This window comes from Eptesicus fuscus, chromosome 1 (assembly GCF_027574615.1).
Source record: "Eptesicus fuscus isolate TK198812 chromosome 1, DD_ASM_mEF_20220401, whole genome shotgun sequence".
NCBI lineage: Eukaryota > Metazoa > Chordata > Mammalia > Chiroptera > Vespertilionidae > Eptesicus > Eptesicus fuscus.
This window is the reverse complement of record NC_072473.1, coordinates 39,996,703-40,013,799: the sequence shown is the minus strand read 5'-3', so window position 1 is coordinate 40,013,799 and position 17,097 is coordinate 39,996,703. Positions and strand designations below refer to the sequence as shown.

The window sequence follows — 17,097 nt, the reverse complement described above, 5'->3', positions numbered from 1 at the left end:
TAAATATTTAGTTTTTGGTTTATTAAATACAATTATATATAACAATTATACATTTATGTTATTTAAACTCTATGTATTGCGAAATAATGTTTTTTCCTCAAAGTGACACACTACCCGAGTTATGCTCAGTTTTTTGGCGAAGTTTGACACACCAAGCTCAAAAGGTTGCCCCTCACTGTTGTAGACAATATGACAATACAACAATAATTCAGCCTCACTTCACTTACCCATCTCCTTTGAAGATTAAACACAACCATGTGAGTGAGCAAATATGTCATTCCCAGACAGAATGTTTAAGTGTAAATGTATGATTTTTCATGTTACTTTTTTTCCTGTTATGACAATTAATGAAAGTACAAAAGTGGGCAAAGTAGGTTAATAAGAATAAATAATACAATAATTGATAACTAAATAATAACACAAAAATAAAGTCTGTGTTTTGTGTACTCACAACTGTTGACCTACATTTGCCCTCCCCTGTATGTTTTAAGATGTAGCCCCCATAAGTCTTATTCCATTAGTAATTATATTTTACATGTGGTGTGAGCAGCAAAGAAATATTTTTGTTTTAAACCTATGAGATTCTGGTTACCACAGTATAACCTACCCTATTATTTACAGGATGTCCACATTAATTTTTGCCAATATTCTTGAGAATTTTGAGAATTATTCAGCATAAACTGTATTTGTTCGTAGCTTTCCCCAATTGCCAACATAGGATTATGTTTTCTTGAGCACACTAAGTTGTTTGCTACTTTTACATCTGCATTATGGCAACTAAAACTGAACTGCTTGTACCTCCTCTCCTATTTCCCACTTCCTTGTGGATTTATGCCTTTAAAAATAATCTATTTGCTCTAGTTTTAGTGCAAATTCAAGAGGAAATAAAATCAGATGTGTGGGTTCAATTTGTCATTTTTATTCAAAAGTTTCACCAACCCTGAAGGTGGGGTCAAAATGACAGAGCAAGAAGATCCTGGGCTCACTTATCCCATGGGCACACTAAAACGTCAACTATATATAAAGCAACTATCCCAAAGAATGACTGGAGTACTACTAGAACAGATTCTCTACAACTGAGTGTATAAAAAGCCACATCAAGATAGGTAACAGAGGCAGAGACATGGTCTAGTCATGACCCACAGCCCTTGTAAAGTGTCCCGAAAGAGAGAGGTATCTCATAACCACAGAGATCCCCCCCTGAAGATCAAAGATTCTGCCCAGCTGGCATGATTCAGTGGTTGTCTAGCTATGAACCAGGAAGTCAAGGTTTGATTCCCGGTCAGGGCACACGCACGGGTTGTGGGCTCGATCCCAATGGGTACTGTTCAGGAGGCAGCTGATCAATGACTCTCTCTCATAATTGAGAGAATTTTTATCCCTCTCTCCCTCTCCCTTCTTCTGTGATATATATATATATATATATATATATATATTAAAAGGAGCACGGGCTCTGGGACTGACATTGGGCTACACAGTCTGGGGACCTGAAACAGGAAGAGGAACCTACATAGTATCTTGATTAAAAAATCAGTGAGGTCTACGGCCATACCACCCTGAACGTGCCCGATCTCGTCTAAAAAATCAGTGAGGAGGTCCAACATAGTGGCAGATTAGGTGGCAGCTACACTAACCTTCTCCTGGAATTACAATTAAAATATAGATAAGTAATTCAATTGAATAACCAATTGAAGTCTAGCTGGAAAAAATCCTTATAACCAAGGATATAAAGAGGAGACCACATTGAGACTTGTAAGAAGTGCGGAGGTGCGAAAGGAATGGCTGAGCTCCCACAGGCAGCAACTGAAGTTCTGGAGGGATCTCTCAGCTGCAGGGGGTTACCCCTGAGAAGTCGGGGCCTAAACCCCAAACTGGGCTCCCCAGCCCACAGCCAAAGACCTGGAAAAGGTGCCCACACAACATCTGGCTGTGAAAAGCAGTGAGGTTTCTGTCTGCCAGGAATACACAGCTAAAAATGCAGGCACACTATTAAAAAACCAATTCACAATATTTTTTGGCAGCCACTCACATTGGATCTGACAGAAGAAGTGCAGAATGGACTAGAGCTGTGTGAGGAGAGTCTAGGTTTTGTGGTTCTGGGGCGAGAGCTGAGAAGATAGCTGCCTGGATCCTTGAGCTGAGACATTCTCACATACTGCAGAAGCCATCTTTCTTAGGCCGATGGTTACTAACCAAGCAGCATTACCCCTAGGGGGAAGCAATAGCCACACCCTTTGGAATCCCTCTTGCCCCACCCAGTGGAGATTAAATCCTGACTATAGCAGAAGGCTCATTAAGTGACTAAGACTAACAGACAGCCTGCAGGCAGAGTCAGATTTCTGGGTGCTTTGAGTCTTTGCCTGACCTGCTTCTAGGCCCTGAGCCAGTAAAAGCAGACTTTAGTGTATAGCTTGGTCATTTCCACACACACCCAGGCCCAGCAGACAGATCCACAAGCTGCAGATTGCTGATAGCTCCATACAGGTTGTTCAAGGCCAAACACAGACAGTGCCAGACATTGGCCTACACCAGAGTCCTTCCAAAAAGTCCCAGACCAGTACACTTAGCGGCCATCTTCAGACAACAGAATAGGATCCAATAGGGTTCACAAGTAGCATATCCACAGGTAGGTATTGGCAGGTACCAAACCCTGCTGAGGAAAATACAGTTTTATGAGATCAGCACCTGCACAGCTTCCTGCATTCTCTGTTGGGAGTTAAACCTCATTGTCAGCCAGGCTGAGGGTCTAGCCCATGTACAAATGAGCCAATAGTAGTCAAGATTCAATTACAACAGGAAAGCTCACAAAATGTGCACAAGGGACGTTCTTAGAGCACCCAGTTCTGCCATTGGGTCTGACAGGTCACCTACTACATAAGGCCACCCTACCAAGACTGGGAATCATAACAGATCTACCTAATACACAGAAACAAACACAAGTAAGCAGACAAAATGTGGAGACAAAGAATCAGGCCACAGGTAAAGGAACAAGAGAATCCTCCAGAAGAAGAGCTAAATGAAGTGAAGGTATGCAATTTTTCAGTTATAGAGTTTAGACTAAAGATTATAAGGATGTTCAACAGCATGAAAAAAGACATAATATCTATAAAAACGGAACAGTCAGAAATGAAGAATGTCATATCTGAAATAAAGAATACATTGTAATACTTTAAACAATAAAATAAAATTTAAAAAAAGAGAATACATTGGAAGGAATAAACAGTGGGCTTGATGAAGCAGAGGATTTAATCAGTGATTTGGAAGACATGGTATAGAAAAACACTCAATTAGCACAGCAGAAAGAAAAAAAAGACTTTAAAAAAGAGAAGGTAGTTTAATATCCTTTGGGAAACATGAAGTGGAACAACATCCAAGTGATATGAGTATCAGAAGGAGAAGGGAAAGAAAAAGTAATTGAGAAACTATTTTAAGAAATAATGTCTGAAAACTTTCCTAACCTATTGAAGTAAAAAGTCATACAAATCCAGGAAGTACAGAGAGTCCCAAACAAGATGGACCAAAAGAGGCCCAGACCAAAACACATATTTTGTTTTAAAATAACAAATGCTATGACAAAGAAAGAATCTTAAAGCCTCAAGAGAAATGCAGTCAGTTACCTACAAGTGATCTCCCATAAAACTGCTCATAGATTTCTCAACAGAAATATTTCAGGCGAGAAGTGCTTTGCATGAAATACTCAAAGTGATGAAAAACAAAGACCTATAAGCAAGGCTATTTTACACAGCAAGGCTATCATTTAAAATTGAAGGAGAAATAAAGAGCTTCCCAGATGGGAATAAGCTAAAGGAGTTTCTTACCACCAAAGCAGCATTATAAGATATGTTAAAAGATTTGCTTTAGAAAGCAGAATAAAAAGAAAAACAGAAAAACATAAATAAGAAAAAAAATGGCAATACATATGTATCTATCAATAATAACTTTTTTTGGCAGAAATCCAGACTTCTTTATTTTTTTTATTTTTGTGAATTTCTTTATTGATTAAGGTATCACATATTTGTCCTCATCCCCCCATTCCCAGCCCACACCCCTCCCCACACATGCCCCAACCCCCCTGTTGTCCTTAACCGCTGGTTAGGCTCATATGCTTGCACACAAGTCCTTTGGTTGATCTCTCCCCTTTAGCCCCACCCTCCCCAACCCTCCCTCTGAGGCCCGACAGTCTTATCCATGCCTCCTTGTTTCTGGGTCTGTTCTTGTTCATCAGTCTATGTTGTTCATTATTTCCCCTAGATGAGTGAGATCATGTGCTATTAGAAATACCTTATAAGAACCGAAAATGAGACAAGCAATAATGGTTATGCTGACAGGCAAATGAATCAGTCTGTAGTGAGTTTCTTTCTGGGCCAACAGTTCTTTTGAGACCCAATTTCAATGTCCAACAGTTCCTTATGTGTACACGTCAGCACTGACATTTCAGTTCTGGATGGTGGACAAATGGTGGCAATGCTGGTCTGACCCTCTCTGGTTTGGTCCTGGGCAACCTGTAGTGATGCACAGCTATTAACTGCTAGTATGGCAAGGTGAAGTCAGCGTCTTCCATCTTTGGACTGCTTCTCTTCTGTCTTGGTGGCTGGAGTAGTCCTGTTGATTCTTCTCTGTTGCTGGAATCCACATGGTCTCAGAGTTGTTTTCTGAAAATATACAAACATATTCTCGACCAAAAGTTAATAAAGGAATATTTTCTATAAATTTGACTTGGGATCCTATTTCACTTTTTGCCCAAATGATTTTCCTCTGGCTTGTTTTGACACCTTGTGTGTTTTTCATGGGTGTCTTGCTTTTAGCCTTACAATTAATTTTCTAAAGTATTAATTTTCTAGATGTAATTACTTACAGGATATTTTTCCTTACATGATATTCTTCTACTACCCCCCCCCCTTTTTGATTTAAATATTGGGATCCTTTTGAAAATTTTATAATGTAGTCTTGATGGCTTTTAAATTTTAATTTTTAGCACTATAATATTACTGTTTTAGGTTCATTACATGGTATGCATTTTTATCATGAGATGAACTACCAATAAAAATTTTAGTTAACACTTTAGAAACACCTTTTTGTCCAGTACAATTAATTTTTCTAGAATATTTGCTTGTTTCAACTAGCCAATTTAAATTTGCCTGAAAACTTGACTACTATTTTACTGTCAAATTGATTACTCTGACAACAATCTTATTTTACCCTATAAATATTAGTGGAAAGTATTATTTGCCTTCTTGAGTAGGTCCTGAGCATTTCTGGTGGTAGGCTGGATTTAGATATCATAAACCCATTTCCCCACACCATGGGTACAAGACAACTCAAAGAATTCTTGTTGGAGTGAGAGGGCATCTGCTGTTGACCAAGTCTCTGTCGGTCATCTGAGTCCTCATCTGGGCTGGGCATGGGAAGCACGAAGCAGCCATGGGGGCAGGAGACCTCCCTCAGAAGGGGCTAGGGTTCAGGCCCTTGCAATGTTGCGGGGGTATCAATAATAACTTTAAATTATGATGGTCAAAATTCTCCAATAAAAAGACATAAGGTAACTAAATGGATAAGAAAATAAGACCCGATGTCTATGCTGTCTTTAAGAGGCACACTTCAGAATGAAAAATATACACATAGTAAAAGTAAAGGGAGGGAAAAATATATCTCATGCAACTGGAAAGGGAAAAAATCTGGGGTAGCAATAGTTATATTTGACAAAATGAATGTTAAAACCAAGGATACAGTAAGAGACAAAGAAGGACATTACATAACAATAAAGGGATCAATCCTACAGGAGGATATAACCCTTTTAAATATTTATGCATCCAAAATAAGATCACCTAAGAATGTAAAGCATATCTTGATGTACAAAAAGAAAGATATTGACATTAATATAGTTATAATAGGGGATATTAACACCCTACTGACATCAATAGATAGATCTTTCAGACAGAAAGTCAATAAGTAGATGGTGGCCTTATATGACACACTTGATCAAATGGATTTAATTGCTATCTTTAGAGTATGCCACCCCATGTAAGCAAATATACATTCTTTTCAACTACATTTGAAACATTTTCTAAGATAGACCATATATTAGGACACAAAACAAGCTCAATATACTTAAAAAGATCGAAATCATATCAACCACCTTCTCAGAACATAATGCTATGAACTTGAAATTGACATAAAGAAGAAAACTGAAAAACACACAAAGACTTGAACAATAAACACAACATGTTACTAAACAATGAATGGGTTAACAATGAGATCAAGGGAGGAATCAAAAAGATACATTGAACCAAATGAAAATGAGAACACAAAAATCCAAAATCTGTGGGACAGATAAGGAAATTCATGCATTATAGGCCTATCTATGGAAACAAGAAAAAGCTCAAATAAACTTTATAACTTTATACTTAAGAAAAACTAGAAAAATAACAATAAACAAATCTCAGAGTAAACAGTAGGGAGAAAGTAATAAAGGTCAGAGCAGAAATAAATGAAATAGAGTATAAAAAACAATGAAAAAGATAAATGAAACCAATATCTAGTTATTTCAAAAGATAAACAAGATTGACAAACCTTTAATCAGGCTCATCAAGAAAAAAAAGAGAGAATAACCAGATGAATAAAATTCAATATAAAAAGAGGAGAGGTAATAACTGATACCAAAGGAATATAAAGGATTGTAAGAAAATATTATGACCAAGTATATGCCAACAAATTTGAAAATCTGGATGAAATGGATAAATTCCTAGAAACATACAACCTTTCAAAACTAAATCAAAAAGAACCAGAGAACATGAATAGACAGATTACAACTAGTGAAACTGAAGCAGTCATTTTAAAAAATCCAAACAGCCGAAACTGGTTTGGCTCAGTGGATAGAGCGTCGGTCTGCGGACTCAAGGGTCCCAGGTTCGATTCCGGTCAAGGGCATGTACCTTGGTTGCGGGCACATCCCCAGTAGGGGGTGTGCAAGAAGCAGCTGATTGATGTTTCTCTCTCATCAATGTTTCTAACTCTCTATCCCTCTCTCTTCCTCTCTGTAAAAAATCAATAAAATATATTTAAAAAAAAATCCAAACAAATAAAAGTCCTGGACCTGATAGGTTTACAGGTGAATTTTACCAAACATTCAAAGAAGAACTAAGACCTATCCATCTCATTATATTCCAAAAATTTCAAGAGGAGTGAACAATCTCAAGTTCATTTTGTGAAGTGAGAATTATCCTAATTCCAAAACCAGAAAAAGACATTGGCAAACAAAGAAAATCATAGCCAATATCCCTGATGAACATAAATGCTAAAATCCTCAACAAAATATTAGCAAACCAAATCCAGCAATACATTAAAAAGATCATACACCATGATCAAGCAAGATTTATTCTGGGGATGCAACATCTGCAAAACAATAAACATGATACACCACATAAAAAATTGAAGGATAAAAATCTCATGATCATATCAATAGATTCAGAAAAAGCACTTGATAAAATCCAGCACCTATCTCTATAATAAAGAACCAGGGTGTAACACTGTTATGACCGAAGCTCGACCAGAGGGGGCTGTGAATCAGGGCCAGAGAGAGGCCTGAAGAGAGAAGCAGGGACTGATCTGATCCATTGCCTCTGTGGCAGCTTTTGACCAGCACTTGCCTCTCTCTTTCTCTCCCAGTCTGGCCAGCAGCCACACCTCCATTTCTCTCCAGGACTCCACTGGGGCTGCTGATCAGCCCTGCCTTTCTGATCAGGCCCCATTGAAAGGCCCAGAGATGCTGACTGGCATAGAAACTGACCAATCAGAACCAAATGTGGGTGAAATGTGAGGAACCAATGACTGCCTAGGAGGCAGAGCTTTTGATGCTGACTGGCATAGAAACTGACCAATCAGAATCAAATCTAGGAGCTTAGAGGGATTTCTGTCCAGGGAGAGTATCCATCCTGAGGCTGGCTCCAGCAATGGCCTTCACAAATCTACAGAAAATGCTCATCAGTGACAGCCTGGGCTCTTGCTGCTGGAAGATCCTGCAAGATGGAGGGCTGCAGGTGGTGGAGAAGCAGAACCTGAGCAAAGAGGAGCTGATAGCCTAGCTGCAGGACTGTGAAGACCTTATTGTCCACTCGGCCACCAAGGTGACCATGGATGTCATCAACACAGCAGAGAAGCTCCACGTGGTGGGCAGGGCTGGCACCGGCATGGACAATGTGGATCTGGAGGCTGCCACGAGGAAGGGCATCCTGGTCATGAACACTCCCAATGGGAATAGTCTTAGTGCTGCGAAGCTCACCTGTGTGATGATCATGTGTCTGGCCAGGCAGATTCCCCAGGCAACGGCTTCAATGAAGGATGGCAAATGGGACTGAAAGAAGTTCTTGGGAATCGAGTTGAATGGAAAGACCCTGGGAATTCTTGGCCTGGGGAGGATTTGGAGAGAGGTGGCCATCCAGATGCAGTCCTTCAGGATGAAGACTGTAGGGTACGACCCCATCATCTCACCAGAGGTCTCGGCCTCCTTTGGCATTCAGCAGCTGCCCCTGGAGGAGATCTGTCACCTCTGTGACTTCATCATTGTGCACACCCCTCTCCTGCCCTCCACGACAGGCCTGCTTGACAGCACCTTCACGCTGTGCAAGAAGGGCATGCACATGATGAACTGCGCCCACGGAGGGATTGTGGACGAGGGCGCCCTGCTCTGGGCCCTGCAGTTGGGGCAGTGCACGGGCTCAGTGCTGGACGTGTTCACAGAGGAGCTGCTTTAGGACCATGCCTTGGTGGACCACAAGAATGTCATCAGCTGCCCCCACCTGGGCGCCAGAACCAAGGAGGCCCAGAGCTGCTGCGGGGAAGAGATTGCTGTCCAGTTCATGGACATGGTGAAGGGTGTGGGAAACCGTGAGAGGCAATCGAGTAAACAATCCAGTAACCTTGTTTTCCCCGCTTTACTGGGGCCCTTTGTTTCACATATTTAGGTTTGATACATAGCAGACTCGAAGAGGGAGTAGCATTGTGGTAGGGACAAAAGTTGCAACATGTTTTCAATAGCAGGGACAAAAGCTGTAGTATGTTCTTGATATCAGGAACTAGGATAGGGAGGTTGGTGGGGAGAGAAGTATAGAGTGTACCTAGGATCCTGTGGAGGCGGGAAAAACATCTAGCCTTGGCAATGACTTTTATGCTTGTACAAGCTGTTTCTGCTTATAAAAAGGGCTGAGAAAATAAACTCGGCGCACAGTCTTGAACTGTTTGCCCTCCCGGAAACTACTGTGTCTGTGTTTTTTAATCCTCACCCCCCTTTTCAGGTACCGTTCAACTGTAGTGCCGGCAGGCTCCGGCAGGTGGCGCCCGAACAGGGACCTGAAAACAGGGGATTCGGTGAAGGAGCACCGCGGTAATAAGGCAAGAGAACGTTCGCAGAGGTAGTGGGACGCGGTGACAGAGCAGACGGTGGGAGAAGCTAGTGAAAATGGGACAGACTAGCAGTAGCTTATTATATGTGCACATGCTTAAGGGAATGCTTAAGACTCGGGGTATTGATACGAGCAAAAAGAAAATAGAGCGCTTCATTATGTTTATTAAGGAAGTGTGCCCATGGTTTCCTGAAGAGGGAACTGTGTGTTTAGAAACTTGGGAACAGGTAGGGAAGAGAATTCAAGGGCATTTCCAGGCTCACGGTCCCTGCCGAACGCCGGTAGATGCCTTCTCTTTATGGAGCCTGGTGAGGGACAGTCTAGCAGAGAAGCATGAGGGACAAAAATGGAGAGAAGTGGGTCAGACGGCGACCCTCAAAGAAGAGGGAAAGGAGCCACCTGGATCTGGTTCTTACCGGTAAGAAACTTATTTCTGGTTCTGTTCTGTGGGTGCCCATCTGGGGTCTCTGGAAGGCTGGACGCAGCGCTACTTCCGAGACCAGATCCCGGTGCACGACGGTGCCCGGAGATCCTGTTGGTTGTCTTTGTCTTTGTTATTCTGTGTTATTGTGGTCTAATTGTCTTTATCATTAGAATGGGTCAGTCTGCTTCATGTTCTTCTGTCTGTACTCCCCTGCAATGTTTTTTGAAAAGTTTTCAGGAATTCAAGCGGCAAGCAGATGATTACGGAGCCTCCGTTAATGCTTTTGATTTACAGAAATTTTGTGAGCGGGAATGGCCAACTTTCCCATATTCCAGTGAGTAGAAGGGGGAGCTTGATCACCTTCCCTAGGTCAAAAACTCAGACTGTCTGATGTATAAATGTAAGTGTGAAAGTATTTGTTATCTCTTTCTGTTGTTTAATTTGTTTAAAGATAGGGCGGACCTGCTATGGCGGAATACAAAGGTCTTTAGCAGCTGCTGAGACACTTTTTTCTCAGAGTCTTTTGTTCTCCGTCAGAGAGGGAATCAGCCCACTTAGTAATAAGAATTTTTGTCTATGTTTGTATAATTAAGTGTTTCAGTTTGCTCTGATTTGTTAATTTGCTGTATTAAATTGAAATTTTGGAATTCTAGGGTTAATTTGCGAAGGTAATCACTCCAGAGAAGTTTAAACAAAGGCTTGTTGGGTTGAAACTTCTCCGGAGCAGGTGTAGAAAGGGTAGAGGCGGTAGAATTCACTCTTAGCCTGCTGAGATAGAGAAGCCCGAGGCTGGGGGACAGAGAATGTTTGGAGATATCAGAAGTGGTGAAGGTTGAGATCCTCTGGGACCCTGGAGTAAAGAAGGAAAATCTGGGAGGGAGAGCAGTTGTTCCTTAAGTGTGAAAAGCCTGGTTATACAGAATCTCAGAAAGCTTGTCTTATTTCCCCTGCTAAGGACCGAGTAAATGGTTAATGCAGAAAAGGGGGAGAGCAGGGAGAAATAGTTTTTTGTTGATTTTGCTGGGTACAACCAGCTCTGCTGGTGTCCTTGGTTTCTTGCTTATCTGAACTCTGCTGGCAAAACACAGTGGATCTTCCTCGGCCCGTTTTCTTCTCTTTAACCCTTCCAATACACATGAACACCGAGCCTGGCAGGGTGAGGTTACTGGGTACTTCTTGGGCAGTGGAATATTCAGCAAAGGAACTTTAAGATATAATATCTTTAATATTTAAGTTTTACAAAAATCTGTCTCTTAAAAGGAAATATTTTTACCTACTCTTGGCTTTATCACTGAAGGTCTAGTTATATTTTCTTGAAAAAGTACATTTAAAGTATGGTCATAAAGGTTAATCTAAGAAATTCTGGCTGTTTAGTTTTTAGGATTCATTAAAGGATTGAAGTTTCAAAGAATAAGGAATACTAAGTAGAAGGTCTGAGGCATGGTTATGCATTTTTAAAGGACATAGAAAGAAGGTTTAAAGGCTAATTTAGAAGTGTCTCAATAGAAGGTTGTGTAGGTGTAAGAAGGAGAAGAGATATGTTATAAAGAAAGCAAATAATACAGGCCAGTAAGCCAGGAAGAGTAAATAATTTGCATTTTGCCTCCCTAAACAGAGGGTAAATAGTTATGCCAAGGTACTTTGTGAGGGTCTAATAAAAGAAATCTAACAGTTACTGTTTTTTATGCCACTAACATATCAGGCAAGGTAACCTTTTTCCAGACGGGTCATAACTCCGCTCAGGTAGTAGAGTTGCAAGCCGTTCTGGTAGTTCTGGAACAGCTGCCTACTCAAGCATTTAATCTGTATTCTGATAGTCATTATGTTGTAAAAGCTTTGGAATTGATAGAGACTGTACCAACCATAGAAACCTCTAACCTTATAGTCCAACAGTTGTTTGCAAGCATCCAGGGCCAGATACAGAGACGGCAAGTTTCTTGCTACTTTGGCCACCTCCGAGCTCACACAGGCCTCCCTGGTCCCCTTTCTAAAGGAAATGACCTAGCTGACATGGCCACCCGAGTGGCGATGCTAGTCCAAACACAGCCTACCCCAGAACAATTAGCTCGACAGTCACATGCCATTCATCATCAAAATAGTAACAGCCTGCGCTTACAGTTTAAAATCACTAGAGAAGCAGCGCGGCAGATAGTTAAACAATGCGGTACTTGCCCCACTACCACTACTGTACCCTCCTATGGCGTAAACCCCAGAGGGTTAATGCCCAATCAGCTATGGCAGATGGATGTTACTCATGTTGCCCCTTTTAGGAAATTAAAATATGTACATGTCACTATAGATACATTTTCTGGATTTGTTATGGCAACTGCCCAAACTGGAGAAGCCAGTAAGCATTGTATTGCCCATTGCTTGAAATGCTTTGCCACCATGGGGCAGCCCAAATGTATCAAAACAGACAATGGACCAGGGTACACTGGTAAGAATTTCCAGGTATTTTGCAGTCAACTAGGAATCAGTCTAAAAACAGGAATTCCCTATAACCCTCAAGGACAGGGGATAGTAGAGAGAGCCAATGGGACTCTTAAAACTCAATTGCAAAAAATAAAAGAGGGGGAGCTATACCCTAGGTCAGCACATAACTATTTACATCATGCTCTCTTTATCCTTAATTTTTTAACTTTTGATGCTCATGGACAATCTGCTGCTCAGAGATTGTGGGGAGCCAGTAGTTCCCGCACTTATGCTCAGGTGCGCTGGAAAGATCCCCTAACAGGACAATGGTATGGGCCCGATCCTGTATTAATCTGGGGGCGAGGCCATGTCTGTGTTTTCCCACAGGACGCCGAGGGGCCGCGCTGGTTACCAGAGAGGCTGGTTCGCCACGCAACAGTCCAGACATCCGAGAGGGAGGACCAGGACCCAACGGGAGGGTCGCAACGTCCCGGTTTATGTTAACAATACCAAGCTTCTTGGGAGGCCTTCGAATGGTCACCTCCAGGCGCACAACCCAGTGCCATCAGTACCTTGGGAGCGGTGCTACACCAATCAAGCTGTTGCCTTCCCGATCCAGGGCACCAACTCATCCATCATCAACTGGTCCGTCTTCAACAAGACCAGTTGGACTCAAGGACTCTATGAGGGACTCTGGAGCGTGGCTGGCGGTCCAATCCAGCTACTACTCTGGAAATTGGCTGCTGCTCTGAACACGGTCACAGCCGTGGTGACCTATCTGTCTAGTGATAAGAATAAGAACTGGACTGCGAGCAGCTGGACAGTTAATGTGACTGCCTGTGTGCCAGAGCCTTATGCCTTGCTAGTGGGGAAGGTGAATATTTCCCATCAAGGTCAAACCTTTAATGTTACTTGTGTAAATTGTCTGTTAACCAATTGTATTGCTAATGTACCTTGGGGAGAACAGGTGGTTGTTCTCCACCAGCCTGCCTTTGTAATGGTCCCGGTAAATCTCTCTGAGCCCTGGTATAATGATCATTCCCTCCAGGTGTGGAGGGAGGTGACCTCGGCCCTCAGCAGACCCCGGAGGTTCATTGGATTGCTGATAGCCGGTGTCACAGCCTTGATAACCCTAATTGCCACGGCTGCAGCTGCTGCTGCGGCCCTTACCCAAGAGGTACAAACAGCTCATTTTGTCAATGACTTATCCAAAAATGTTAGCACAGCCTTAGGGACACAAGAGGCGATTGATAGAAAGATTGAGGAGAAGCTCAATGCTTTATATAACATGGTTATGTACCTGGGGGAAGAGATAGATGGGTTAAAGGTAAGGAAAAAATTACAATGCCATGCTAACTATCAATGGATATGTGTTACGCCTCAGCCATACAACCAGTCCGTACATGGCTGGAATAAGGTAAAGGCTCATTTGTCAGGAATCTGGCACAATGCTAACGAATCCATAGACCTACTGAAATTACATGAGGAGATCCTAGGTCTGCAAAGTACAGACCCCCTTAAGGTAGATGCGGCAGAAACCGCCAAGGACTTTTTAAATCAGCTTATGCGCATGATCCCCTCCACCTCTGACCTTCAACATGTGGCCCTTACTGTAGCCCTAGTAGGGGCCGTGGTGGTAGGGCTAGCGTGCCTTTTGCCTTTTCTGGTGCGCAGAGGAATCAGCGCTTTGACGCTTCTCCAAGCAGGCCTACACGAGGTCAAGCTCAAGGCCGGCCCACAAGGGCCTCTACATGTTGTATAGAATCATATTTTTAAGCTTGATTGCCTCCATGGGAAGCAGACAGGTAGTCAGAGTGCTGCATCTCGCCGCAAGGCGAGACTGGGTACTGGCTAGGTGCAGAGCAAAGCATCTGCAAGGGAAGGCCTTATAGTAGCTGGCCGTCTCTGACTTCCTCTGAAGGTATGTCTGATTTGCATAGAGGTTGGTATCATCTAAAATAGACATAGTAAGAAAAAGGGCTCTGCCTCTCCTCCCCCAAAGATACCAAGAGCCTGAGGAGTGGCTGATGAGCCACGGGAGGAATCAGACCTCTACTTCCCTAGCCAGTTACAGCCCACCCCGGTTCTTTTATTATAAAGGAAAGGGGGAAATGTGGGAAACCGTGAGAGGCAATCGAGTAAACAATCCAGTAACCTTGTTTTCCCCGCTTTACTGGGGCCCTTTGTTTCACATATTTAGGTTTGATACATAGCAGACTCGAAGAGGGAGTAGCATTGTGGTAGGGACAAAAGTTGCAACATGTTTTCAATAGCAGGGACAAAAGCTGTAGTATGTTCTTGATATCAGGAACTAGGATAGGGAGGTTGGCGGGGAGAGAAGTATAGAGTGTACCTAGGATCCTGTGGAGGCGGGAAAAACATCTAGCCTTGGCAATGACCTTTATGCTCGTACAAGCTGTTTCTGCTTATAAAAAGGGCTGAGAAAATAAACTCGGCACGCAGTCTTGAACTGTTTGCCCTCCCGGAAACTACTGTGTCTGTGTTTTTTAATCCTCACCCCCCTTTTCAGGTACCGTTCAACTGTAGTGCCGGCAGGCTCCGGCAGAAGGGGAGAGCACTTGTGGGGGTTGTGAATGCCCAGGCCCTTACCAGCACCTTCTCTCCACACACCAAACCTTGGATCGGTCTGGCAGAAGCTCTGGGGACTCTGATGCGAGCCTGGGCAGGGTCTCCCAAAGGGACCATTCAGGTGGTAGCGCAGGGCTTATCCCTGAAGAATGCCAGGAACTGCCTGAGCCTCGCAGTCATTGCTGGCCTCCTCAAAGATGTTTCTAATCATGTGAACTTGGTGAACACCAAGCTGCTGGTGAAGGAGGCTGGCCTCAATGTAACCACCTCCCATAACCCCACTGTTCCAGGAGAGCAAGGATGCGGGGAAGGCCTCCTGAGCATGGCCCTGACAGGTGCCCTCTACCAGGCTGTGGGCTTTGTCCAGGGCACCATACCTGTGCTGCAGGCACTCAACAGAGCTGCCTTCAGACCAGAAGTGCCTCCCCACAGGGTTCTGCCCCTGCTCCTGTTCCAGGCTCAGCCCTCAAACCCTGTCATGCTGCCTACAATGACTGGGCTCCTGACAGAGGCATGCATGCAGCTGCTGTCCTACCAGACCTCGGCGGTGTCCAATAGGGAGACCTGGAACACCAAGGGCATCTCCTCCCTGCTTCCCAGCCTGGACGCCTGGAAGCAGCATGTGATGGAGGCCTTTCAGTTTCATTTCTGACCTTGGGGTTCACCAGGACCAGCCTTGGGGGCTTTGTGATCAACATTGAGAGGTCACATTCCCGGGGCTGACACCACTTATGTGGTCTGACCTCTGTAATAACCACTTAATAAACAGCCTAACCCCCGACCCTCAAAAAAAAATAACCAAATCTGGGTCAACTGTGAGAAGCCAATGGCTGCCTGGGAGGAGGAGCTTTTCATGCTGACTGGCATAGAAACTGACCAATCAGAACCAAATATGGGTCAATTTTGAGGAGCCAATGGTTGCCTAGGAGGCAGAGCTTTTGACGCTGACTGGCATAGAAACTGACCAATCAGAACCAAATCTGGGTCAACTGTGAAGAGCCAATGGCTGCCTAGGAGGCAGAGCTTTTGATGCTGACTGGCATAGAAACTGACCAATCAGAACCAAATTGGCTGGCAGAGAAACTGACCAATCAGAACCAAATTGGCTGGGCAGTTGGGGGTGAGATCAGGCCTGCAGGAGAGGACCATTGGGGGCAAGATTAGGTCAGCAGGGGAGGGCCATTGGGGTGAGATCAGGCCAGCAGGCAAGGGCCCTTGAAGGTGAGATCAGGTTGGCAGGGGAGGGAAGTTAGGGGCAACCAGGCTGGCTGGGGAGGGAAGTTAGGGGTGATCAGACTAGCAGGGGAGGGCAGTTGGGGGTGAGATCAGGCCGGCAGGGGAGGGCAGTTAGGGGTGATCAGGCAGGCAGGCAGAGGGGTTAGGGGCAATCAGGCAGGCAGGCAGAGGAAGTTAGGGGTGGTCAGGCAGGCAGGCAGATGAGCAGTTAGTAGCCAGGGGTCCCAGATTGCAAGAGGGATGTCCGACTACTGGTTTAGGCTCAATTCTATAGGAATCAGGCCTAAACTAGCAGTTGGACATCCCCCAAGGGGTCCCTGATTGGAGAAGGTGCAGGCTGGGCTGAGGGAACCCCCTCTGTGCACAAATTTTGTGCACTAGGCCACTAGTTTATAATAAAAGCTCTCAGCAAAGTGAGAATAGAGTTATCACACCTCAATGTAATAAAATCCATATATGATAAACCCACCACTAACATCATCCTCAATATGCAAAACTACAAGTATTCCCCTTAATACCAGGAAGAAGGCAGGAATATCCACTTTCTCCACTCTTATTTAACACTAGAGGCCCAATGCATGAAGATTCGTGCAAGAATGGGCCTTCTTTCCCCTGGCTGCCGGCACCACCTTTGCTCCAGCCCAGAGCCACGTTTCTGCCTTCCCACGCTGCCCAGAGGCCCTGAGCAGCTAGGACGGTGTGGAACGCCTGTGTCATCACCATAACAATGATGCAAGCATTCCACCCCCAGCCGTTCAGTGCCTGCATATGCAAATTAACCCTCCATCTTTGTTGGGTTAATTTGCATGCTCACTCTTGATTGGCTGGTGGGAGTTGCGAAGGTATGGTCAATTTGCATCTTTCTCTTTTATTAGTGTAGTCTAGAGGCACGGTGCATGAAAATTCAAGCACTGGAGGGGGAGTCCCTCAGCCCAGCCTGCCCCTCTCACAGTCTGGGAGCCCTCAGGGTCGGGAGGTGACCCAGCGACCAGGGGAAGGCAATGTCCCACCACACCTCTGCTACTGCTGTGCAGCCAC

The 17,097-nt window shown here is 44.0% G+C and overlaps 1 protein-coding gene across 1 annotated transcript; it reads left to right on the top strand.

The window, feature by feature from the left end:
* Positions 1-7,949: 7,949 nt before the first annotated feature.
* Positions 7,950-15,475, top strand: LOC129150267 (D-3-phosphoglycerate dehydrogenase-like). The gene is given in 2 exon segments (XM_054721160.1): positions 7,950-8,873; positions 14,801-15,475. Coding segments are annotated over 2 exon segments (1,599 nt in total).
* Positions 15,476-17,097: the final 1,622 nt, after the last annotated feature.